The sequence below is a fragment of the Hyla sarda genome, chromosome 7 (genome assembly GCF_029499605.1).
Source record: "Hyla sarda isolate aHylSar1 chromosome 7, aHylSar1.hap1, whole genome shotgun sequence".
NCBI lineage: Eukaryota > Metazoa > Chordata > Amphibia > Anura > Hylidae > Hyla > Hyla sarda.
The window spans coordinates 142,872,466-142,900,334 of NC_079195.1; the positions used below are offsets into that span (position 1 = coordinate 142,872,466).

General features: G+C 40.2%; 1 protein-coding gene across 2 annotated transcripts in view; it reads left to right on the forward strand.

The window, feature by feature from the left end:
• Positions 1–27,869, forward strand: part of OGDHL (oxoglutarate dehydrogenase L) — a 195,375-nt gene that overhangs the window by 96,110 nt on the left and 71,396 nt on the right. Inside the window, exons 3-12 of one of the 2 annotated variants that reach the window (XM_056530921.1) lie at positions 241–432; positions 7,048–7,150; positions 20,706–20,821; positions 21,473–21,627; positions 22,413–22,559; positions 23,320–23,410; positions 24,045–24,224; positions 24,300–24,428; positions 24,538–24,717; positions 25,050–25,202. In XM_056530921.1, coding sequence (XP_056386896.1) covers positions 241–432; positions 7,048–7,150; positions 20,706–20,821; positions 21,473–21,627; positions 22,413–22,559; positions 23,320–23,410; positions 24,045–24,224; positions 24,300–24,428; positions 24,538–24,717; positions 25,050–25,202 — 1,446 coding nt within the window. Of the gene's footprint in view, positions 1–240; positions 433–6,868; positions 6,969–7,047; positions 7,151–20,705; positions 20,822–21,472; positions 21,628–22,412; positions 22,560–23,319; positions 23,411–24,044; positions 24,225–24,299; positions 24,429–24,537; positions 24,718–25,049; positions 25,203–27,869 lie in introns of both variants that reach the window. The other variant, XM_056530922.1, reaches the window with a different exon arrangement.

Genomic DNA, 27,869 nt, shown 5'->3' on the forward strand with positions numbered 1-27,869 from the left:
AGATAAATATCCTCTAGGGTGCAGCTTTCTGGTCAGGAATTCCATAATTTGAACCTAGCCTTACTCTTTTACATTGATAACCCAATATAATTAAACACCTACAGACTGGGAAGCTTTTAAGTGAATGTATGTGCTGTTAAATATTCTTTAATCCACATTCAGTATATTTCTAATTGTAATTTCTTAATTAGGTCCATATAAATTACTGCTGCGTTTTAGTCTTGCTTTATTCTTTAACAGTCTTGGGATGCCTTTTTCCGCAATGCTGATGCTGGGGTCTCGCCCGGTGAAGCCCATCAGATATCAGATGCAGCTGAAATGCAAAATAAAGTGTTGTTGATTCGCAGCCAAGGTCTTGCTATGGCTCCGGCCAAAGCGGAGAAACTGGTGGAAGACCATCTGGCTGTACAATCATTAATCCGAGCATACCAGGTAAGCTCCTCATTACATAATGAAGTCTCTGAAATATCTTTTTTTTTCCTATCGTTGAGTTAAAGCTTTAACCCAGTGTTTTTATTTCTTTATAGTTTTTATTTATTTAGAGGGGTACTCCACTGGAACTGCAGCTTTAAATCTTGCGCATCAAATATGCGCAGGATATTATCCATGGGAATAGACCCTAAAGTGCACAATTCATTTTCGGGTCTAACCTTGTCAGCTGATGTACTTTGCTGTTTCTGCTCATAGGACCTCAAGTTTTGTAAACAGGGTTCCAGATCTCCAAGATATACATAGATAAAAATGTGGCTGCCTGCGACTGCCACTAAAAGGAGCTTACAGGCTTATGGCATGCTTCTTTTAATATTAAAGGGGTATTCCAGGATTTTTTTTATTTGACTATGCTACAGGGGCTGTAAAGTTAATGTAGTTCATAATATAGTGTCTGTACCTGTGTGACAGTTTTCTCACAATTCTTATGTGATTTTCACCCCACTATTTATTTTTACCAGCATACAAAATGACTGTTGTCTCGGATTTCCCAGCTTGCAATGCGGCCGAGACCTGACTCACTAGTCAGCTGATGACAGGCAGCCTGTTTGCTTCAATGGGTGGAGCGATCGCTTGGTGGGAGAGAGATCAATCTGTAACTAATGCAACAGCTGTAGGCACCCTGACTGAAAATCACAGGTCTTTTTTTCAATGGGTGGGGTGGCTGATGTGTGGGAGGGAGGAAAATGGCATTTTGGGATTTGTAGTCAAAAAAACATAAGTCAAACAGGAAATACAAGTTCACAAAAAGCTAGCCACAGTGTCATGGTAATCTCATGACATAGCCATTTAGCCCCAAGACAAGCGCAGACCATTCCTAAACATGTCCATTACACCTGCCGGGTACGTACTAAAATCACCTTATGGTGGATAACCCCTTTAAGTTAAAGGGGTCATCCAAGCTTCAAAAATGTGGGTGAATTTGACCTTGCAGCTTTACTACAAATAATATGGTATATGCAATTGCAAACACTTGACAGCCCTGATAGTGCCACTGCCGCTTCAAACAACTGTACAAGAAAAATAGAAAAAGGGATAGCGCCCCAAGTGAAGTATGTCAAAATTCACATATATATGGTAAGTAGACTTACCAAGTAGCATTGAGCTTAGAGCACAACATCTCAGATGACATCTAGTGATAGCAGCCTGGGACCTGCAGCCGTGGCTCGTCTGGAAATGAACACTGGTTGGAATCAGGAAAAATCTGAGATTTTAGGCACTGTTCCAATGTAGTGTAAAGGAGTTAGGACATGAGGTTCATGTCCTAAAATACGATTTACTGGCACTACAGCAACACATGTCTAGTCCGGAACGGACCCTTCATCAGGCAAGGTGAATCCAAACAGACAACAGGACTGACAATAAATATCCTTACAGTGTCCTGTAAAGGTGGTTCACAATTCATGGTGCGTGTGTAGCTGCATTTAAAAAACCAAACGATATATAAAATTATAAAATTGATTAGAGTTGGGAAAACTCTTGTGTAATGGAAAAACTTTAATTATGCAGTGTTTTGTAGTGTAGCAGAGATGTGGCTGGCTCGCACAGTGTATCTGCAAGGAGAGGCTGCACTGATGGTATATTAAGAAGAACCTCTGCAGCTGGTTTTTATGGGAGTAGTTCTACTGATAATCAGAGCAATGTCGAGCCGGTGCGTGGTTGAAAGGGGGCGGGTCTCATATGTAGAGGTATGTAGCCTCGAAATACTGCTGATGATTGCTGGAATAGTGAAAATAAGGAGGTAGCCTCGGCTCTCCGTAGCTGGCTTCCAGCTGCCTGCGCGTTTAAGCGATACAAGGCAGTGGCGTTGCTCAAAAGGGGTGGACCTAACTCCCATTAAGAAGTTGGACCAGTGTTGCAGAGCAATATGTCACAGACTAAGGCGAGAGATGGATAGAATAAATTGGTGCCTGACCATGATTAGTTGGATATATAAATAATAATAAGGATGACCTATTGAAAAGAAGGGGAAATAAAAACGGAAAGGGAAAGAAAGTCCATTACTATTTATCTGCTATATGCTGGACTTACAAGACATCGTTTTAAAAGAGGGGAGATATTTTCTTACTGCTAAGGACTCATGGATGTGTATTTATACTATAATAATGGTATTTACCCCATATTAACCTTTCATAAGAGGAAAAGATACTGGTGATCTGATGGATCGAGCGGAGTGGAGAAGGGAGGAAGTGCAATATGAATGGGAATATTATACCCTTACATTTAGATATTCACTGCTCAAAAAAATAAAGGGGTCACTTAAACAACACAATGTAACTCCAAGTAAGTCACATTTCTGTGAAATCACACTGTCCACTCAGGAAGAAACACTAACAATCAATTTCACATGCTGTTGTGCAAATGGAAAAGACAACAGGCGGAAATTATAGACAATTAGCAAGACACTCCCAATAAAGGAGTTCTGCAGGTGGTGACCACAGACCACTTCTCAGTTCCTATGCTTCCTGGCTGATGTTTTGGTCACTTTTGAATGCTGGCAGGGCTTTCACTCTAGTGATAGCATAAGACGGAGTCTACAACCCACACAAGTGGCTCGGGTAGTGCAGCTCATCCAGGATGGCACATCAATGCGAGCTGTGGCAAGAAGGTTTGCTGTGTCTGTCAGCGTAGTGTCCAGAGCATGGACGCGCTACCAGAAGACAGGCCAGTACATCAGGAGATGTGGAGGAGGCTGTAGGAGGGCAACGACCCAGCAGCAGGACCGCTACCTCTGCCTTTGTGCAATGAGGAGCACTGCCAGAGCCCTGCAAAATGACCTCCAGCAGGCCAAAAATGTGCATGTGTCCACTCAAACGGTCAGAAACAGACTCCATGAGGGTGGTATCAGGGCCTGGCTTCCCCAGGTGGGGGTTGTGCTTACAGCCCAATGCCGTGCAAGACGTTTGGCATTTGCCAGAGAACACAAAGATTGGCAAATTCTCCACTGGTGCCCTGTGCTTTTCACAGATGAAAGCAGGTTCACACTGAGCACATGTTACAGATGTAACAGAGTCTGGAGACGCTGTGGAGAACGTACTGCTGCCTGCAACATCCTCCAGCATGACCGGTTTAGCGGTGGGTCAGTAATGGTGTGGGGTGGCATTTATTTTTTTTTTGGGGGGGGGGGGGGGGGGTGCACAGCCCTCTATGTGCTTGCCAGAGGTAGCCTGACTGCCATAAGGTACTGAGATGAGATTCTCAGACCCCTTGTGAGACCATAGGCTGGTGTGGTTGGCCCTGGATTCCTCCTAATGCAAGACAATGCTAGACCTCATGTGCCTGGAGTGTGTCATCAGTTCCTGCAAGAGGAAGGCATTGATGATGCTATGGACTGGCCCGCCCGTTCACATGTGGGACATCCTGTCTTGCTCCATCCACCAACACCAGGTTGCACCACTGACTGTTCAGGAGTTGGCAGATGCTTTAGTCCAGGTCTGGGAGGACATCCCTCAGGAGACCATCCGCATTGTAGGGAGGTCATACGGGCATGTGGAGGCTACACACACTACTGAGCCTAATTTTGACTTGTTTTATGGACATTACATGAAAGTTGGATCAGCCTGTAGTGTGGTTTTCCACTTTGATTTTTTTCCACTTTGATTTTGAGTGTGATTTCCATTGATAATTTTTGTGTAATTTTGTTGTCAGCACATTCAACTATGTGTAAAGACGAAAGTATTTGATACGATTAGTTCATTCATTCAGATGTAGGATATGTTATCTTGGTTTACCCTTAATTTTTTTGAGCAGGTGTATATTGTAGTGTTATTCAAACCACACATATATGTATAGAACAGTGCATAATATAATAATATAATAACATAATATAAATAATAAGGATAGTTTTTAGTACTGCATAACATATATAGCATAAAAAGTAAATGGTATGGCATAGAGATAGATATACTGTGCCCATACATTTCAACATGTAATGTGGTGTCATTAAAACCTTACTGGATAATATAAAAATGGATGGATCACAATTCTCTTGAAGAATGCAGTGATTAAAATTTAGAATTTATGGTTGTTTTAATTTTTATATATTTATGTGGAATAAAAAAAAAACTGTTTTGATGTTGAAACAGTGTTTATTTATGTGGCTTCTCAACTTCTGGGTGGTTCTCCCTATATATTGAAGACCGCAGCAGCATTGTATTAAGTAAATGACAAAGCCAGACTCGCATGTCAGATGGTATTTGATGTCGAAAACTTCATCTGTTGCTTCTGAGTGAAAATACCTTACCATGGGTAATTTCTTTACAACAGAGGCAGCGGCTCTTCCCACATCGAAAACTCCCAGTTTTTTTTGTGTTCATGTTGTTCCGATTGCTGTTGTTTGAACTGAGTTGGAGCAAGCAAGTTCTTTAAACATGGAGCTCTTCTGAAGGTTACTACTGGATTTTTCGGTAATATCCCTTTGAGAAAATTGTCACTTTCAAGGATGTGCCAGTTATTCTTTAGTATCCTACGGATTGCTTGAGCTGATGAACTAAATAAACGTGGCAATGAAATTCTATTCAAAGTTTTTGGTCATTTGCTTTGTTTCAGTGCAAGGTTTAAGGCACTCCTCTTGGGTTAAGCTCTTTGTTTTTTTCAAATGCATTTTAGAGTAACTGAATAGTATATTTTTTCACCTAAAATCGTTTTTTTTAGGATCCCCGCTTGTTCCCAGAAGTCTTTGTCATTGGTGCAATTCTTCCGAACCCTTTTATATTGTGAGTAAGGTATGTTGTTTTCTAGCCACTTGTTATAGTGGCTACTAGAAAAGTCAATGTAGCTGTTTGTATCCACTTTCTTAAAGAATGTGGAGGTAAGGAACTTTTCCTGAACTTTTCCTTAACCCATGACCAGGAAAAGTTCCTTACCTCCACATTCTTTAAGAAAGTGGATATATGAGACCCGCCCCCTTTCAACCACGTGCCGGCCCGATATCACTCTGATTACCAGTAGAACTACTCCCGTAAAAAAACATCTGCGGAGCTTCTTATTATTACGTCATAGGTGCAGCCTCTCCTTGCAGAAACACTGCGCGAGCCAGCCGCATCTCCACTACAATACAAAACACTGCATAATTAAAGTTTTTCCATTACATAAGTGTCCTTACTGTTATTTCCATACATCGTTTGTTTTTTTAAATGCAGCTTCACATTCACCATGGTTTTTGAATTCCCTAATTGACGTGACCTGTGAAGGACACTGTGAGAATATTTGTCAGTCCTGTTGTCTTTTTGTATGCACCTTGCCTGAGGGAGGGTCCGTTCAGGACCAGAAACGCGTTGCTGCAGTGCCAATAAATCGTATTTTAGGACATGAACCTCGTGTCCTATCTCCTTTACACCACATAGGAGAAGCTCGGACTTAAAGCAACTGATAGGTGTGGTGCTGGAAGTCATAACCCCACTGTTACAAAATTGGCCTTTTCTTGGCCATTTTAACGTAGAGCCATAAGAATAGGTGTAATGTTGATCAGGAGAAAATCCAACTAAACCTAGTCAGATTCAAAGCCTGGTTCTGAGTGCTCCCATTTATTCCAAAATTTCAATGCATTAACTTCCTATGTTGAACCATTACTTTATAGGGCATCACATCAGCTGTGGTCTTTGTACCCAGTGACTAGAATATAATTTAACATAGAGAACATAAATTTTAACTATATTGACAAAAATGGAGATGGGGATAAGTTTTAAATCACTGGGATTCCACCTGATCTCCTGCAAGTTTTTCAGCGCAATATCTCCTTTAAAGAGTACCTCTCAGGATCTTATTAAATTTTATAATCCTCCCAGTTTTTACCTTGATATTGCTCTGTATTTTCTGCTCAGTCTCAGTCAGAATTACAGACTGGGAAAGGGGCGTTACCCAGAAGACGTGACATCATCTGAAGCCATACAGGGGAGATCTTCCTCCCTCACTCTGCTACACACAGCCCAGAGCAGTTCAGTGTGAGATGAGCTATGATTGGCTAAGGCTGCACTCCAGACTGCATTTACTGATTTTGGACTTCGCAAGGCCAGCAGGAGTCCAAAGACTGTGCAAGAGATTGGGGCAAATGTGCTCGGGACAAGTAGGGAGACACCCAGTGGCTGCTTTTTAAAACACAAATAAAACATAGAAAACTTTTTTTTTAAACAAAGTACATTAGAATATAATTTTTATTTACCAGAAGGAGTGCAATAGCAAAAATGTTTTAATGACAGTGCCCATTTAAGCGTCAGTATTATTTAACTGTCTGGAAGAAATTTGTCATACATAACTTTATGTAACCCACTATATATATATATATATATATGTATGTATGTACACTTAATTGTCTGGTAATAGATACTCTGGCTAAGTAGACAGCAATGGTTTCAGCCAGTAGTCTTGTCCTTACTTGCAGATCAGAGGGCACCATGCTGCAAGTTTGGATCCATTGGGAATTAATCAAGTCTTTTTTGGTGATCCCATAAATGAAGAGACAGTGGGGCACACGGACATTGGTGAGCATCTTACCTGGCCATATGATGACCTTATCTTGTGATTTTTGTTTTCTTTGGCTTACCTATACAAATTGGACAGATCCGTGGACATCATGTGTCTCAACTGGACCCTCTTGGAATTTTGGATGCTGACTTGGATTCTTTTGTTCCGTCTGATCTTATCACTACACTTGATAAGCTTGGTGAGAATTGAAGAGTGTAAATTGCCTAGAAGGTAGTGACGTCAGTGCTCGGTCGTTGATTTTGCTATATTTTGCATTTGTTTGTGCATTTGACTGCATAGTTATGTAGATGATGGCATGGATTACACACTTACCTTACATGTATGATTTTGCTTCTAGTGATTGTCACAGTTTTTTTCATTACCTATAGATGTAGCCGTCTATAAGTGTTTGAAATTTTTATGTATTCGATACATATTACCAAATTTTATATCTATTTTTTTTCTACATTAAAAATGTAAGATTGTTTATTTGAAATGAATAACTACATCTATAGGTAATATAGCTCACGCTTTATGTCCTTTCACAGTCCAGTGTGCTGTTATTCATTTTTTTTTTTTTGTGTGTGTTAAAGGGGTAGTCCGGTGAAAATATATATTTTTTTCCAAATCAACAGATTTGTAAATTACATCTATTAAAAAAATCTTCATCCTTTCAGTATTTATCAGTTGCTGTATGATACAGAGGAAGTTGAGTTGTTCTTTTCAGTCTTACCACAATGCTCACACCTTTATCCGTATCAGGAACTGTCCAAAGCTGGAGAGATTTGCTATAGGGATTTGCTCCTGCTCTGGACAGTTCGTGACATGGACAGAGGGGTCAGCAGAGAGCACTGTGGTCAGACTGAAAAGAACTACAAAAAGAAAAGAACTTCCTGTGGAGCATAGATGATAAGTACTGGAAGGATTAAGATTTTTAGATAGAAGTCATTTACAAATCTTCAAAAGGCAGTGAAGGAATGGAATGAATCGGCAACTCACCAGTCTTCTCTTCTGAAAAAGTTCCTTTATTCAAGCATACTCACAGCATGAAATTCAAATAGGGAGAGGGATCGGTGCAGGGGGGGTAAAATGTAGTAGCCTACTACATTTTACCCCCCCCTGCACCGATCCCTCTCCTTATTTGCATTTCATGCTGTGAGTATGCTTGAATAAAGGAACTTTTTCAGAAGAGAAGACTGGTGAGTTGCCGATTCATTCCATTCCTTCACTGCCTTTTGAAGATATGAACTTTTTGTCAAGTATCAGAGCACCACCACATCTCTATTTATACTTCTCCGTATAAGCGTCATACACGACTGCCCGTCAGAGCCTACAATAGCAGTGCCGAATATCACTTCTTTGCTTCATTTACAAATCTGTTTAACTTTCTGGCACCAGTTGATTAAAAAAAAATATATATATATTTTCCACTGGAGTACCCGTTTAAATGAGTAATTTGACAATGCTGTGCACACTGTGCTCAGGTTTGACCTATACTCAATCTCTTGGCGCATGTGCCTAATATAGATATGTTCCCTAATAGAGTCCAAAGGAGTGTCCTTTTGCCCACTGTTGGGGTGGTGTGCACAGACATATGGCACCTTTCTATACAGAGGGCCACATTATAAAAACATATGTCGTGCATGTTTATTTCTTACATTGCTGATGTATATACAGTAGCATATGTCTGAGGAATAGTTTTAAATGTGCTTTGCATATACCTCTAATGTTCAGACTGACCACCATAGTTTTCCTCTAGCTGTCGAAAAACTACAACTCCTAACATGCCAAGGCAGCCAAAGGCCTTTGCAACAGCTGGAGGCAGAAAATACTGAACTAATCTATAATATTACAAAGCATGGGAGTTGAATGGGTGTGTGTATATGTGTGTGTGTATGTATATGTATATATATATATATATATATATATATATATATGTTTGTGTGTATATATATATATATATATATATATATATATATACATAACTCAATGTATGTGTGTATGTTCCAGCATCATGTCCAAACGGCTAAAGATATTAACATGAAACTTGGCACACATGTTACTTATAAGTCTACAACAAACATAGGATAGGTGATTTAACCCTTACTCAGCCCCATTTGCCAGGGGCGGGGATTATGTTTAAAGTCCCATACAAGTCAATGGGAAATAAATGTTACAGCATAACTTCCAAACGGCTGGAGATATTTCGATAATACTTGGTCACATGTTACTTATATGTCCACTTAAAATATAGTATAATTAATGTAACCCTTAACTACCCCCATTTGTGAGGGTTGGGGGTTTTGTTTAAAGTCCCATGCAAATCAATGGGAAATGTATGTTCCCACATAACTTCCGTACGGCTGGAGATATTTCAATACCTGGTACACATATTACGGGTCTGGATAGGAGGTCGAGATAGAAGGAAGCAATTGTTTCAGGAAAAAAGTGAATCTTAGTCAGGTGCAGCTACAGTGGAAGACAGATGACGATATCCATAGGTTTACTTCATAAGGATTATTCAGTGGCACAACAGCAACGCATTTCTTGCCCGCAAAGGGCACTTCCTCAGGCAATGTGCATGTACAAAAAATGGCAAAAACTGGGATTTAAATACAACAGCCTTGCATGTCTTCTAAAGGTCAAGGCTGCATACAGATCATCAATTTCTACATGCGATATGGTGTTGTGTAAATGCGATATGGTAAGTGTAAATCTTTACATTTTGCCAAAAACTCTTTAAAGTACCGCACTAGGGGCGCGTGTGTCTTTTTCTCGTTTATCCTAGAGAAAGGAGGTCGGGATAGGAGGTCGGGATAGGAGGATGGGATAGGAGGTCAAGATAGGAGGACGGTATAGGAGGACTGTATAGGAGGTCGGAATGGGAGGACGGGATGGGAGGACGGGATGGGATAGGAGGTCGGGATAGAAAGTCGGCATATGAGGACGGGATATGAAGTCAAAAGCTTCCTCCTTTGTTTATTTTCCTCCCCAACAAGGATTAGGAAGGAAGTCCCATGCAAATCAATGAGAAATGTATGTTCCCACATAACTTCTGTTCAGCTGGAGATATTTCAATGATATTAACATGAAACTTGGCACACATGTTATTTATATGTCAACAACAAACATAGAATAGGTGATTTAACCCTTACTCACCCCCATTTGCCAGGGGCGGGGTTTATGTTTAAAGTCCCATACAAGTCTATTAGAAATATATGTTACTGCATAACTTCCAAACGGCTGGAGATATTTCGATAATACTTGGTCACATGTTACTTATATGTCCACTTAAAATATAGGATAGTTAAATTATCCCTTAACTACCCCCATTTGTCAGGTTCGGGGTTTTTGTTTAACGTCCCATGCAAATCAATGGGAAATGTATATTCCCACATAACTTCCTTATGGCTGGAGATATAGGAGGTTGGGATAGGAGGACGGGATAGGAGGTCGAGGTCGTGGTATGAGGACGGGATATCGGGTTGGGATATGACAACAATATATGGGGATGGGATGTGAAGTCAAAAGCTTCCTCCTTTGTTGATTTTCCTCCCCAACAAGGATTAGGAAGGAAAAACCGGGCAACGCCGGGTACTCAGCTAGTATATGTATAAAACTCAATGTGTTTATGTGTGTATGTTTCAGCATCACGTCCAAACGGCTAAAGATATTAACATGAAACTTGGTACACATGTTACTTATATGTCAACAACAAATATAGGATAGGTGATTTAACCCTTACTCACCCCCATTTGCCAGGGGTGGGGTTTATGTTTAAAGTCCCATAAAAGTCAACGGGAAATATATCTTACTGCATAACTTCCAAACAGCTGGAGATATTTTAATACTACTTAGTCACATGTTACTTATATGTCCACTTAAAATATAGGATAGTTAATTTAACCCTTAACTATGTATGTTCCCACATAACTTCCGTATGGCTGGAGATATTTCAATACCTGGTACATATATTACGGGTCGGGGATAGGAGGTGGACTGGATAGGAGGTCGGGATATGAGAACAATATATGAGGACGGTATATGAAGTCAAAAGCTTCCTCCTTTGTTTATTTTCCTCCCCAACAAGGATTAAGAAGGAAAAACGGGGTAGCGCCGGGTATTCAGCTAGTATATATATATATATATATATATATATATATGTGTGTGTTTGTATATATATATATATATATATATATATATGTGTGTGTGTATATACATATATATAGATGCAAATCATAAAATGTTGCAGTATCTTGTAATACCTTTTTTATTGGACTAACAGCATTTTGTAGAGATTTTGTTGGTCCAATAGAAAAGGTATTACAAGATACTGCAACATTTTATGATTTGCATCTGCATCACTGGACTAATACGGCTACTCAAATTTACTATATATATATATATATATATATATATATAATTATGTGTATGTGTATCTCACCACAGCTAAGCCAGATCACCCTGCTCTGTACTGACGAGGGGCAAACACCCCGAAACAGCTGTCTGCAGATGGGTCCTCTTTCCTTCTGGAGAGAGTTCTGGCTTGGCATAAATCCCAATCAGTTCTGAGACTTCTTTAATGGAGCCTGAGCTGTTTTGCAGGACACACTACCTGTGAAGGTGGTGTGGTGAGCTAATTTAAATATTTTTTTACCCAGAAGCCCGCAGATTGCTAAATGGCCTAACTTGAATCTCCGTTACACCTGAAAAGGTGTCCTCTCCCCGAGGAAAGTACTGACCCCCAATATATATATATATATATATATATATATATATATATATATATATATAATATGTGTGTGTGTGTATATAATTATTATTTTTTTTGTCCATTGGGTTGTCCTATCACTGAGTGACACAGTACACTGCACTCCTAAGAATAGAAAGAGCAGAGATTTCCATACTGTGATGCTGATTGATACCATTTCCATGTGTCCATGTGGGAATTCATTAACCCTTCCATGAACGGGGTATTTTAGGCCTTCCTGACCACAGCAGAATTTTACAATTTGGAAAACTGCATTGTAAGGCTGGAATATCACAGAGAATTTTTTTTTGCAAAAACGCTGTAAAAAACGCCAATTTTCCCGCAAGTCAGTAGTAAACTGCAAAATGCCAGATCCACTTGGCGTTTTTCAGTTTGGCGTTTTTTTTTATCCTTTTGGCGTTTTTCAGCAATTTTGGGCTCAGAGGCCAAAAAAGTGATGGAGATAACTTTTTTATATTAAAATGTCGTAGGGTACCATTAAAAGATATAACAATAAAAAAGATACAGTAGTGATGGAAAAAATAGTATTTAACGAAATGTATCTTTTTTATAACAAAATTTTTATAAGTTTTTTTTTAAACAGGGATCAATTTATGTGGGCAGGCAGGGCAATAAAAATGTAGCCAACAATAATAAAAATGTAGTGTGTGTGTGTGTGTGTGTGTGTTTTTGACTTTTTTTATTTGTATTTTTTAAATGTTTTAGGTAGTACTACTACTCCCAGCATGGAACACACTGTTCCATGATTGGAGTAGTAGTACCTGTACTAACTGACAGATCGCCCGTTTCGATCCTTCTGTATAATTTATAGATGCGGCCAGCCGCTCTTCTATGGTCCCCTGCACTGCCGTATATATACACCTATTCATATTTCCTGCAGAGAGCTGTGATTGGCCAGATGGTTCTAGCCAATCAAAACCCTCTGTGGGAAGTAGGAATATGTGTGTATATATATATATATATATACGTCAGTGCAGGGGACCATAGAAGAGCGGCCAGCCGCATCTATACATTATACAGGAGGATCGGAGCGGGTGTCAGACGTGACACTCGCTGCGATCTGTCTATTAATGCAGGTACTACACCTCCCAGCATGGAGCAGAGTGTGCTCCATGTTGGGAGTAGTTGTACCTGCAGTTAAAGGACAGATCACAGTGGGTATCACTCCTGACATCCGCTGTGATCGTCCTTTCTATTGCAGAGATGTGGAGCGGCTTTTTCTGCTTTATACTCTGGTAAGTGTGAGAGGGAAATTTGTGCCCCGTGCAGACTTGCCTCCACTCCTCCCCTAAGCTCTCCGAAGTTAGAGCTGGGGGGAGGGCAGAGTGTAGGCAGAGCAGGGGGAAAAAGGAGGTACATGCCCCCCTCATCTCCCATCCCCCTGCTCTGCCTGTGTTCATTGAACGGAACAGGAGGATGACAAAGTGCACAGGCTGGGGATGTATAGACTGCAGGGGCTGGGGGATAAATCTCAGTGATATTAATAGAACATCACTCATTTATATTTCCCTCAGAGCTGTGATTGGCTGCCACCATCCAGCCACTCCCCACTCTGGGCGGAAAATATGAATGAGTGATGTTCTATTCACATCACTGGCCGCAATACAGAGCAGAGATGTGAGTGCTGTATAGAGCCACTCCGCATCTCTGCTATATTATGGACGATCGCATCGGGTGTCAGGACTGACACCCGGGGCGATATGTATATTAGTACAGGTACTACTACTCCCATCATGGAACAGTCTTATCCATGCTGGGAGTATTAGTATTACCTAAAAAATTTAAGTAAAGAAAAAAAGTGAAACACACACACACACTTAAAAATGTATTAACCTTTCTTTATAAAAAATTTTAATTTTGTTAAATACATTTTTTTCCATCCCTACTGCATCCTTTCTTTCTTTTTTTTTTTTTTTGTACCCAACAAATTTGTTTGTACCCAACAAAAAAAAAAAACGCCAAAGGGGCCAAAAAAGGCAAATTCCACACAAAGATAAAAATGCCTATCCCAACTTTTTGTTTCTTTTTTAGGGAAGCATTGAGCTTTCTATTTGTGTTTGCTATGATGCCACAAGGTGTGCACACCTGGATCTGCATTATACTCTGCAGATCCTTTCATGCTTCATCGGGTTGGATGGGGACCGTCGTTGGACATCCATTTTCAGGTCTCTCCAGAGATGTTTATCTGGGTTTAAGTCATGGCTCTGGCTGGGCCACTCAAAGATATTCACAGAGTGTGCTTAGGGTCATTGTGTTGTTTGAAAGTGAAACTGTTTCCTTCAAACATGACGCTTAGAGTGGAAGTTAGTAACTTTAATCTTGGTTATATTATACCAGATAATCTTCTTTATCACAGTCTGAGTCTCCTTTTAGGTGCTTTTTTGCAAACTCCAGGCAGGCTGTAATGTGTGTTTTACTGAGGAGAGGTTTATTTCTGGCCACTTTGCCATAAATCCCAGATTGGTGGAGTTCTGCAGTGATAGTTTTATAGGTCACTATATAAGCGTTGTGCATGAACATGGAGAACTCCCAGTCCCAGGAGCACCAGTCCATAGCACTCTGCACAAAACTTGTTTAAAAAATGAGACCTTTATTCGGTATCCATTTAAAAAAGGCATTTCTTAAGGTCTAATGAACATATGAATACATAAGCCGAATAAATACAAAAATCATCATTGGTCAACCCCCCAATATGCATCACTTCCTGAAAAAACTTTACCCCTTACTAGTAAGTAGCAAACGCAATATGAGAAATATGCTTATTCACAGATCGAAGTAGGGTTCTATATCAAAACCCATAAAGTACACAGAAAAGTGAGAAAAATTACCCAGTTAATAAAAGAGCATTACATCCATTCTAAGATTCATACCTTCTGGTGATCGTGTTGCCATTTTCATTATCCAGGAAGCTTCCCTGGTGAGAAGCTTGCGGTCTCTCCCCCCCCCCTGATAGTTTATTTTTTTCACCTGCTTCAATGGGACGGGCCCGCATGTTTGAAACACTGCCACTATGTTTGTCCTTAAAATGTCTGGAGGCACTGGACAGAGCGTGTGTGTGAACAGAGTCCAAAGTCAGTGCTTCCGCTACATGCTCTCCCAAATCCTTTGTTTTAATTTCCTAATAGTGGAACCTATATACTGTTGTTTACAGGATACACATGAAATCCCCAAAATATGTTTTTATGGGAAAAGACTGATTATTAACAAACAATGTAATATTCTGAGTTTTCATTAAAAAAAAATTACATATGGAGCATCTAGGTCACCTACATTGCACACTGTCCGTAAACCTCAACCAACCTACATCTTGTTTCAGTTTATTTCCATTTCTATTAAAGAAACTCTGAGATATTCTATTTCCTATTGTGGTATTCCGTTTAGCCACATATCTGCAACCCTTATTAAGTATACTCTCTAGAATTGGATCTTGTCTCAAGATTGATCAATTATTTTTAATAATACTTTTTATGAATGCAAACTGGTTGGAAAAAAATGATGAGAAAACTTCGGGAGTGTTCACACAATATTGATAGGATTGGTTTTGAAACAGTTCTTTGTTCCCTCAGAGAGATTCTGTTCTAGACTTGGATCTCACCACATTCTCAGCTCTAGAAATAATACAATGATGGTAACCCTGATGTTTTAAGGTCTCCCTAATGACTACATAACTCATAAAAAAAAAATCGCCTATCGGTAAGTTAGGTGTGAGACTCATGGCTACTGGTGGCATGAAGGAGAGAATTTCCAGAGACAGCCTTTCTGTACAATTTGGAATCCAATCGTCCAGTAACCGGATTTATGTTACTGGACAATTTGATTCCAAATTGTACAGAAAGGCTGTCTCCGGTAATACTCTCCTTCGTGCTAGCAGTAGCCATGAGTCTCACACCTAACTTACCGATAGGCGATTCATAAGAGCTAGACGGGTGTGCTCGACTGAGGATTTTTTTAATGAGGAATGTAAAGCCATTATGGAGAGATTAAAACATCAGGGTTACCATCATTGTATTATTTCTAGAGCTTAGAATGTGGTGAGATCCAAGTCTAGAACAGAACATCTCTGAGGGAACTGGAAATAAACTGAAACAAGATGTATGTTGGTTGAGGTATATGGGCAGTTTGCAGTATAGGAGACCTAGATGCTCCATATGCCATTTTTTAATGAAAACACAGAATATTATCACATTGTTTGTTAATAATCAGTCTTTTCCCATAAAATGTTTGTGATTTACTGTATTTCATGTATATTCTGTAAACAACGGTATATAGGTTCCACTATTAGGAAATTAAAACATAGGATGTGGGAGCACGGACTTTGGACGCTGTTAACACACACCCTGTCCAGTGCGTCCAGACATTTTAAGGATAAACATAGTGGCAGTGTTTCAGACATGCGGGCCCTTCCCATTGAGCAGGTGAAAAAACTAGGGCTGCACGATATATCGCAAAAGCTATCGAATCGCGATTTTTAGCTTTTTGCGATATAGCAATACGGCTCCCCGGGAAAACTTTATCTGCTCGGGCCGGCTCCCATGTGATGCAGCAGGCAAAGGCCGGCCAGAGCAGGTAAAAGCAAATTGAAATACTAAAATTCAGTGTTTCCCAACCAGGGTGCCTCCAGTTGTTGCAAAACTATAACTCCCAGCATGCCCGGACAGCCTTTGGGCATGCTGGCAGTAGTAGTTTCACAACAGCTGGAGGCACCCTGGTAAAAAAAAAAAAAAAAAAACATCTAAGTAAAAGGGCGAAGGGAGAAAAATTTATAAAACAAAAACAAAAAACTTCTGCTCTTCTACTCCAGGTCCCTGCAGATGCCTTATCCCTCCGTGCGGTCCGGTGTCTCCTCTTTACCATACAAGTAGTAGGACCTTTCCCCTTTTCAGCCAATCACTGTCCGCAGCTGAGTCATGTGTCAAGCCAGTGATTGGCTGATGGGGAAAGTCTTTTTCGTCTGCAAACACACTGGGATTCCTGGATCAGGTGGAAGATTTGAAAACTGCCCGGGGAACCCAGTGTATTGCTGCAGTACAAAAAGCTACCGATAGGGGGGAGAATATGACAGGAGGGCGGTTAATGTGACGGCGGAATAATGTGTCTGATGGGGGAGGGGGGAAAGTGGGGGGGGGGCAATGTGATGGAGGGAGAATGTGACAGGGGGAGGGGGGGAATGTGACAAGGGGGGGGGAACGTGACAAGGGGAGGAATGTGACGAGGGGGGGTTGAGATGTGAAATGGGGAGAGAATGTGACAGGGAGGTAGGGGGGAATGTGACATAGGGGGAAAATGTGATGGGAGAAGATGTGACCAGGAGAGGAGATAGAAATTAAATGCGGAGATGTGAAATTGGCGGTGGGCATAACATGAGTGGATAGTTGTAAGATGGAGTAGATTGGACATGAAATGGTGGGATTTCACCATTTATTTATTAAATCGCATCACATATCGAAATCGCAATATTTAGGCCCATAATCGCAATCGCATGTTTACCCCACATTGTGCAGCCCTAGAAAAATCAGGGGGGTGGGAGACAGACTCCGCAAGCTTCTCACCAGGGAATTTTTGGATAATGAAACTGGCAACACAATCACCAGAAGGTATGAATCTTCGATTGGATCTAATGCTATTTTATTAATTGGGTGTTTTTTTTCTAACTTTTCTGTGTGCTTTATGCATTTTGATACAGAACTCTACTTATATCTGTGAATAAGCATTTTTCTCATTGTTTGTGTTACTCACTAGTAAGGGTTAATGTTTTTCAGGAAGTGATGCACATTGAGGGGTGAGGTATGATGTTTTTTGTATTTATTTGGCTTATGTATTCATAGGTTCACTAGACCTTGAGAAAGGCCTCTTGCCAAAACACGTTGGTATGTTTTTAATGTACCTCTGCATAATGTTTTTAAAATGGATAGCGGATAAGTCTCATGTTTTTAAACACGTTTTGTGCAGAGTGCTACAGACTTGCGCTCCTGGGACTGGGAGTTCTTTGTTCATGCACATTTATCTTGCTTGCGGCAGCAACACCCCATTTAGCATCTGTGTGTGCTTCTATGGACTGTGGATCTTACATCAAGAGTGGGTGAGCTACTCAGATTTCTTTTTTTGCCTATATAAGGGTTAATGAAGTTACATTGTGTACAGTCTGATACCCTTCTGCATTATTTTTCATCATGAATATTTAATATGGATTCCCTGCATACTCTGTTCTCTTGGGTTATTTTGTTCAGCAGCTTGGTGAACATGCAGACAGTTGACTAGCCTGCCAAAATAACTTTACATTTAGGCTATGTTTACACGGACGAATTTCTGCAAGGAATTTTGCATGAAAATTCTGCAGAAATCAATTTCCCATTCACTTCAATAGAATTCATGCAGCAGAAATTCTTCAGCAGAAATTCTGCTGTATGAATGGGACAGCGGAATCCCATTGAAGTGTATTGGCCATAAGTTCATGCAGAATTTTCATGCAGAATTCCATGCAGAAATTCAGTTGTGTGAACATAGCCTTACTGTGAAGAACCAATGAATATAATTGGTTAAAGGGCTTTCCTGGAACACTAATACTAATGGCCTAGTTTTAGGAACATCAGATCAATGAAGGCCATTGATTTTTGGCTAAAATGTTGGGTGGTACTCACCGAGCGGCAGGAAGAGGCTCCCCCCCCCCCCACCCGTCACTCCCGCATCGGCTCCCGGCTCACTCCTTCCCCCATGAAGCTCCTGTCCTGGGTGCCTCCAGTTGTTTTACCACTACAACTCCCAGCATGCCCTGACAGCCAATAGATGTCAGGGCATGCTGGGAGTTGTAGTGGTGAAACAGCTGGAGGCACCCTGTTAGGAGAACATCAGTGACGTGGTGCCTGCTGGGGATGTCTGCCTGGTAGTGAGCACACTACCAGGCAGACTAAATGCCATTTTTAAAATAGTAAAAATAAAAAAATAAAGGTAGGGAGGGTGTTAGGGATAGAAGGGCAATAGGCAGGGACAGAAAAAAAACTAAACATGATGGTGGGAGCTACCCTTTAAGCAGACGCAGAAACTCCAGTTGCGCCTGTTTAAAGAAGTCTCAGCTTTTCAGAATGTCTCAAAACCTTTTGGTGTTTCTTTTGCTTTCCTTGTATTATTTCTCAGGGCTATGAAATGTCTCGCTCTCAGATGTCTGTGTGAGTGATTGATGGCTGTGTTTTTGAGGGTAAGGTATTGCATCTGTCATAAAGCAGTGGATGATCTGTAGCGGCTGAATGGTATTGTGCATAATAAACCTCTGGATTAATGAACTCCAGCTGCTTACAACGCTTTAAGAAGCTTTGTTGTTTTTCATTTTACCCACTCCATTCTTTTTTTTTCTTTTTCTTTAAGGAGTTGATTTATGATTTTACTCCTTTTTCTTAGATTGCTATGTCGTCGTACAGATCTTGAACATGATGTTTAACATGACTTTCCTCTATTTGAATTGCACAAAAAAGGTCAATTCTATCTTTTACGTGTCCTTTGTTACACAGACTTTTTTTTTTTGCTTTAGTTTTTGACTAGCTGCTAACAATAACCAAACTTTTCTTGAAGGCCCCTATATGTAATTTTATATTTATTTGTCCCTAGAACCTTCTAGATTTTAAGTGTTTGTAAGGTTGTTTTTTCTTCTTTATTTTACGTAAAGTGGAATATGTGCGGTGTCATCTTTGCTTATTATCTTCTTTATTTTAAATGCAGAAGCTGTGCACTAAGTCGTCCAAATATTGATCGTCTTGTGCCGGGTTTTAACAGGACAGTAATTCATAGTGTATTTAAAGTGTCAAATTCAGTCAGTTTCCATTAAGCATTGACCTTATGCTTTTCCTGCCTCTATTTTTTTTTTATCCATGACATTAATTTATAAATCTAGAAAACCTTAGTCTGTACTTTTAGAATTTCTTGCCCTTCATACTTGTTGTAGCACTGTTACATTAGTATTCCAGACATGAGTTCTACGGGGTTAGGAGATTATTATTAAATTTTTTTTGTTGCATCTTTTACACCAACATATCAGTGTGCTATGTCTGTGCAGCCAAATGGAGAACATGTATGGAGACAGATGTTTCAGTATCCTTACAGTCCTCATCAAATTTACCTTCATATTAAAAATCACAAAAAACATATCCATAAAGATATTTATTAATAAATCACATAGAGCGAATAGTAAACAATTGAAGACATACTGAATATTATCCCTGGGGCACACCCATGGATTCTGTCTTCTGCTACAAATGACACATGTTGATTAATAACCTCCCATTGCGGTTTGTATGTATTCTGTTATCATATGGGAATACCCTCTATGCAGCTACACTGTACCTGCGCACCAGCCCCACTCTCTGTATCCCTGACCCAGCCTAAGGACAACAAGGAGGTTCCGGTGTAGGCCTAGGTCACAAGGACAGGGCAAGTACTATTCATAGGCAGGATATTCAGACTAGGGCAAGAACAGGTCTTGCCATCCACCCATTACCTAATGGGGCTGCTTCAATGTACCTGTGTATTATGTACTTAACCCAATGTCTTGAATTGTTTACTATTTGCTCTATGTGATTTATTAATAAATATCTTTATGGATATGTTTTTCATGATTTTTCTGTGAATAACTGAACATATTCTCTCTCTACCCTAGACTGGTACGTCTACATTTAGTACCTCTATACGTTACCTTCATATTAAACATGTGACAGATTTTTGTCAAAATTAATCTTCTGTTGTGAAGTCTTGTGTGATGTGTTCTTGTGCATTTCTCCTCCCTTGTCAACTCCATGTTTATATATTTAGTTTTTAGTTTTTCTGTTAACCACTTACAACAAGCATGTCTGAGAAGCATGTTACCTGTTCCATTAGAATCAGATTAGCATGGCTTACTCTAGAGCTTCTTCCATGTTTTATTCACATTGTGATTTTTCTCTTCTTTTGTATCTTTACGCTCTATTTTACTTTTTTTCCTAAAAATAAAATATCTTAGGCTTTTATGGATTGCACGAGGGTGACCTAGATAAGGTCTTCCGGCTACCAACCACCACTTACATTGGAGGTAATGAGACCTCGCTGTCATTGAGAGAAATCATTAGAAGACTGGAGGTATGTTATTTTGTGGGTGCAGCCCTAGCATGGATGAGGGGGTCTGTCAGCACATTTCTGACTATTACAACAGGGATGTGCTGGTTATCGGTCTACAAATAGTTAAAACATACCTAAAGAGCTGGCTTAAATAGGAATTGGGTAGCTTCAAATGGGATCTTGAAATTGGCCACACAAGTTTACTGGAGGTGTGGCCCAGGTACTGAAGTGCCACCACTTCTTTAGTGTCATCACTTTCCAACCTCTTTCCTTTCATGATGACTGACAGATGGCATTGCTTTTACCACAGAGCTTAGAGGAGTTAGGGAGAAATTATGCAAAAAAAATGCTGACAGACTCCCTTTAAATCTATTACATGAATTGGATTCAGAGATGTTACTTTTTGGTCAACCTCTATGGGAGAGATTTATCAAAACCTGTCCAGAGGAAAAGTTGTCCATAACAACCAGTCAAATCACTTCTTTCATTTTGCAGAGGCCTTGTTAAAATGAAAGAAGCGATCTGATTGGTTGCTATGGGCAACTCAGCAACTTTTCCTCTGGACAGGTTTTGATAAATCTCCCCCTAAATGTTTGTAAACAATTGCTGCATGAATAGCTTTAGTCAACCTCTTATGAGCATTATGGTTTCCATTCCTTGTCTGTCTTTTAGAATTCCTATTGCCAGCACATTGGATTGGAGTTTATGTTCATCAACGATGTAGAACAGTGTCAGTGGATTAGACAAAAGTTTGAGACCCCAGGTATCATGAAATTTACAAGTGAGGAAAAAAGAACGCTTTTGGCAAGATTAGTGCGTTCAACAAGGTATTTGTATATTATTTGTAGCTTATCTTTTTATTTTATACTTCTTAAGGGAACATTTAAACATGGAATTGTTTGTTGATATGTAGTCGACCTGATGGAAGGGGCAAAAAGAAGACTTTGAAGGGGGTTAGAAGAGCATTGTCATGTCCTGATTTATTTTGTAGACAATGTGCATGATTTAAGAACAACTTAGAGTTGACCTACTACCAGCATTTATTTATCAGCAGTGCTGTTTTCTGGTTCAGTAGGGGTTCCAATGGTCAGATCCCTAGGGATCATACACTTATGATATTTCCTATGAATTAGTGATAAATACTGTAAGTGGGACGTCAGACCGTCTGTAGCTACAGATGTAAATCAGACACTGACTGAGATAAAAAGAGGAATGTGGAGCAGCTAAAGATTGTAATGTCTAAATATTGAACCCATTGGGATGAATAATGTTCAGGAGCCACTTCTCTTTTCTTCCAGATTTATCTAGGGTCATTTCATGTTCCCTTTTATCATTACTCTATATATCTATTATTGCATTGGTATAACCAGTTATATCCACGTGTCAACCATATCTTGCAGTTTTGTTTTATTAGCACAAGGTGTTAGGGTTTTAATAAAAAAAAAAAAAAAAAAAAAAAAAAAAAGCAACTAGTTTTCAAGGACTTGTCAGTAATCTTTGTCTTTGATCTGAGAATTTCCAAGAATTTGCAATAAAAATATTAACTGTGACCCAAACCTTTTTGCTGCTGCAAGGTTTAACCAACTTGAAATATTTCAATCTATTTCTTCAGGTTTGAAGACTTCTTAGCTCGCAAGTGGTCATCAGAAAAAAGGTTTGGTTTGGAAGGCTGTGAAGTGATGATCCCAGCATTGAAAGCCATCATTGATAAATCCAGTGAGATGGGATTAGAGTATGTAATCTTGGGAATGCCTCATAGGTATGTAAATTACTACCATAGAAGTCCAGATTTATTGTCTGGGCAGCTCCATTTTGGGGCTTGTGCAGTTCTGCTATATTGAGTGTATTTTAAACGGACAAGTTTCCTGGCAGCGCAAGATCATAGACTGCAGCGCCAGTGCATTCTCAGATTAATGTTTTCCATCTAATGTTTGGCCCTGAGCACGACACAATATGGGGAGTTTAACTGCTCCTTGATGTTGTACATACCCACAATGTCTTTCTGCACATGAAACACTCTCCACTTTGTTAGTTTTACAGGATTGAAATTTACTGAAGCTAGAGGGTATTTCTTAGATTATAATCCTAGTTTTGCTATGGCCTGTGCATTCTCCTGACATTTCTGTTTTTACATGCATTTCCCATGAAATAACTATTCTGGAATATCTTCTCTTATTGACGTGAAAGCCTGCGGTCATGTGAGCTATGGTAGCGATGGAGCAGGGGCCGCTCCCTTGCCACACCTGGAAGAACGGCGCCTGTACTCACATGACCACAGATTCTTACATCACTAGGACGGGAGAGTGAATAAATATTCATAGTGATTAGTGGGAGTTCTAGTGATCCTACATTTAATACCTGTCCAGTGGATAGATGGTAAATGTACTTTGTGGGACAACCCCTTTTAGTTACTAATGTTTAAAATGACCATTTGAAGTGTTAATTCCTTGTAACAGGTAATGTGTTCCTTTTTTTGTGCGATTTTAAGGATTCTGTGAATGTCCTGTTTCTTTTCTCAGAGGCAGACTAAATGTCTTGGCAAACGTAATCCGTAAGGATCTAGAACAGATTTTTTGCCAGTTTGACTCTAAACTGGAAGCTTCAGATGAGGTAATGATTGTCGTTTTATATATATATATATATATATATATATATATATATATATATATATATAACATGCATATTGTAACTGTAATGTAATGTAACTGTAGTAATATGTTGTACATTTACTGAATAGAATTTTAAAGAGAACTGTGGCACAACACTTTTCATGTCCTCTGTGACCAGGCTGCAAAAACTAGAAAACAAACTTTAACTCCCATTCCTATGTTCCCCCGTTGCGCCATTGCGGCATCCCGGACCTCTAGTGCTGGTCTGCTTCTTGGGCTCGGTAACTCAAACTGCACTCAGCGTATCGCCGGGTGATGTTCCGCCTCGGCTGGTGATAGGCTGAGCACATTGTCATGTAAGGAGCCCAGGCAGCAGGAGGAAGGCAGGGCCCAGGTTCCTTACATGGCATCGCCGCGTACCGCCGCTGCGGCCGGCGATACACTGAGCGCAGTATGAGTCACCGAGCCCAAGAAGCAGACCAGCACCAGAGGTCCGAGACCCTGATATCAGCGCAACGGGGGAACGTAGGAAGGTGAGTTAGTTTGTTTTTATAGTTTTCACAGCCCGGGCACAGGGGACATGAAAAGTGTTTTCCTTTAAGAATGGAAAAAGAAAAACTTCTACTTTTTTCCAGGGATCTGGGGATGTGAAGTATCATTTGGGAATGTACCACGAGCGCATTAACCGTGCCACGAACAAGAAGATCACTCTATCTTTGGTTGCAAATCCATCTCATCTTGAGGCAGCGGATCCTGTTGTGCAGGGAAAGACAAAGGCAGAACAGTTCTATAGAGGTGACAGTGAAGGAAAAAAGGTGAGTTGTTAGGTATAGAAATAAAATGTATCCCTATATGGTCTTTTTTCTGACAGTTTTTTTCTTTTTCTGTAGGTTATGTCCATATTAGTCCATGGGGATGCAGCGTTTGCAGGACAGGGTGTTGTGTATGAGACCTTCCATCTCAGTGATCTTCCCTCTTATACCACCAACGGGACCATTCACATTGTTGTGAATAACCAGGTAACTTAGACATTTTTGAATATTAACATTTTGATTTTAAATCTATAGAAAATGTCCCATTTAAGTATTATCTATGTGACATAATGGATGTTATAATATCTTTGTATAGATTGGGTTTACCACAGACCCTCGCATGGCTCGTTCTTCTCCATACCCCACTGATGTGGCTCGTGTTGTTAATGCACCCATATTCCATGTGAATGCAGATGATCCTGAAGCTGTAATGTATGTGTGCAGTGTAGCAGCAGAGTGGAGGAACACATATAATAAAGATGTTGTGGTGGATTTAGTAAGTATTCTTGCAGAATTGTCCCAGTTACAAATAGCTTTTTCCTTAAAGGGGTACTCTGGTTGAAAACTTTTTTTATTTTTTTTATTTATTATTTTTTTAAGCAGCTTTACACTACAGAGGAAATTCTTTTCTTTTTGAATTTTTTTTTGTCTTGTCCACAGTGCTCTCTGCTGACACGTCTGTCTGTTTCAGGAACTGTCCTTTATTTCTGGCCTTTATTTCCTAGGAGTTCAAATAGTTTGCTCCCTACACCCAGTTTACAGTTCATGTGCCATTGTCTTGGCTTATTAACATTACATGCTGATCTTTTATCTGTTGTGTGTTTTAAGGTTTGCTACCGTCGTAGTGGACACAATGAAATGGATGAGCCCATGTTCACACAACCACTGATGTACAAACAGATCCACAAGCAAGTTCCAGTTTTGAAGAAATACGCTGACAAGTTGATTTCTGAGGGAATTGTGTCTCTTCAGGAGTTTGAGGTGAAGCACATTAGTCTTGTTTACAGCAAGTGCCCAACTTTAAAAATGACCTATTATTTTAGTTTTCCATCTCTTTGTAAATAATAATGAAATCTTGCAATTTTTACCTAGCCCAATGAGCCTTGTATAAGACAGACACCTCCTATTCGGTAGAGATCTGCATTCAGCAGTCATCTCATTACCTTCACTGACAGGCTTAGAGTAAGTTTTGGTAGCACATCTATTATCAAACAGTGGGTGAATAGCATAGCTCCCATCCCTGTACAGTGTTCTCTGCACAGTTCCTAGAGCATGCCTAGAGCTAGTACAAAACTCCTGTAGAAGTCAGGAAATGCCTCTTGTTCACAGGTTCCTCTGGTCTATTTAGCTGCTAAAAAGTATATATCGGAATGCTGTAAACAATCCCCATGTCACCAACCCACCCAGAAAGATTTAATGGGAGCTAACAGTAGCCTGTATCACTTTTCTCTAGCAAAGGGCAAGATCACAGTGATTGGATCCCCATCAATTGGATGTCATATCTTAGCAAGTAGCCCCACAAGTTCATGAATAGACAACCTGTTTATTAAGTTTTTGGACCTCCAGTATACTTATGTCACCTTTGTATACACTTGCAGTTATGCTTACCTCCCAGTGCCCCTGCCCACTCCCTCTACCACACCTCTAAACACTCCTCCTTATCATATAAGGCCCCCTCTATGCCCTATTTAAAGAAGACCTCCCTACACACACACTTAAACCATATATCACAGTGCCCCCATACTGTAGACCTCATTATATTGCTCCCATACTTTATGCCCCATAACAATGCCCCCAAACTGTAGGCCTTGTCACATTTCCCCCAATACTGTACGCATTGTCACACTTCTGCCATACTGTAGGCCCCATCACACTGGACCAATTTGAGTGTACATCGCTGCGGAATCTGTGTGCGTATAAATAGCTAGCTGAGTACCCGGCGCTGCCCGTTTTTTCCCACCATATCCTTGTGGGGGAGGAAAAGCAACAAAGGAGGAAGCTTTTGTCCTCATATCCTGTTCTTAAATCCTGTAGTTATGCTGGAACATACATTTCCCATAGATTTGCATTGGACTTTAAACAAAAACCTAGACCCTCGCAAATGAGGGTAGGTTAGGGTTAAATTTATTATCCTATATTTTTAGTGGACATATAACTAATGTGTACCAAGTTTCATGTTAATATCTTTAGCCATTTGGAAGTAATGCTGGAACATACACACACATTGAGTTTATATATATATATATATATATATATATATATATATATATGTGTATATATATTATTCCCCCATGCTGTAGGCCCCATCACAATGCCCCCATGCTGAAGGCCCCATCACAATGGCCCCATTACACTGCCCCCGTGCTGTAGGCCTCATCACACTGCCCCCATGCTGTAGGCCCCATCACACTGCCCCCATGCTGTAGGCCCCATCACACTGCCCCCATGCTGTAGCCCCCATCACACTGCCCCCATGCTGTAGGCCCCATCACACTTCCCCCATATTGTAGACCCTATATAAAAAAAAAATATATATATATATAATAATAATAATATAGTGACCCCCGACTTACGATGGCGAAAAACGATCATTTCAGCATACGATGGCCTCTCAGATGGCTTCTATGAATTACCATCATATTTTGAGGGATCACTGTATATCACCTCTCTGTTGTACCCCTGCAGCTCCTGGTACTACTCTCCAGGGGTCTAAAAGAGACATGCATAGTTGTAAACACTGCTACGCTGGTCTGGGCATTGGTATCCCCCAGGTCTGAGACACTTGGGGCAGATTGCCCCCCCACTCCCCTAAGTATGCCACACTGAGTACTTGCTGCTACTTGCAGCAGGGCTGCTTCCTGGCTCTGCAAGGAAAGTGTGCAGTCGGGAAGTTAAAATCAAAAGCGAGAAAAAAGGAGGCAATACAAAAAACTGAAATACCACTGTAATTTCAAATACCTTCCAATTTGATAGCTCATATGATCTGTAACCCTTTTGTAAATCACTTATTTGTGAAATAGAACTCCTTACCCCGAAAAACAGCCCTAAAATCTTGGACGTTAGGTGTCTCAATTCCCTGCAAACTGCTGTCCACTGCCTTTTAGGGGAATTCCATCTGATATAAAGGGAGCTGCCTCCCAACTCTTTGCTGACAGATGATGTCAGGCGTGATGGATTTTTTTGCCTCCTGGCCCTTTTTTTTAGGGTGGGATAATCTGGTTGTGGCTTACCCCCCCCCCTCCTTATAAAAACACATGAATGTTTGCCGTGCTGAATGTTTGTGTATGGGAAGAATAGGAGGTGTATGCCCATCTTAAGACAGAATATTGGAAGTGGGAGAGTTGCCTAGATAGTGATATGCAGTGGTGAAAAAGCTGGAACTATGTGCATGCATCTTGAACCTGTCTGTCTCCTCCGCTCTGTACCAAAAAATTCAATAAGGCTTCATTCTTATCTCTGGGCAACTGTGCCTTGAGTAAATACTCATGTTCCTACAAATCATAAAATGCTGCCTCCTGAATTGAATTTCACTCATCCCTCTCCCTTTAGTCTGGTAGCTTGTTGCTGTCATAATCATTATTATCAGCAGATTACTGCTTAGACCAGGGCTGCTTATGTCATGTAACTCACATCACTTAGCATCTTACA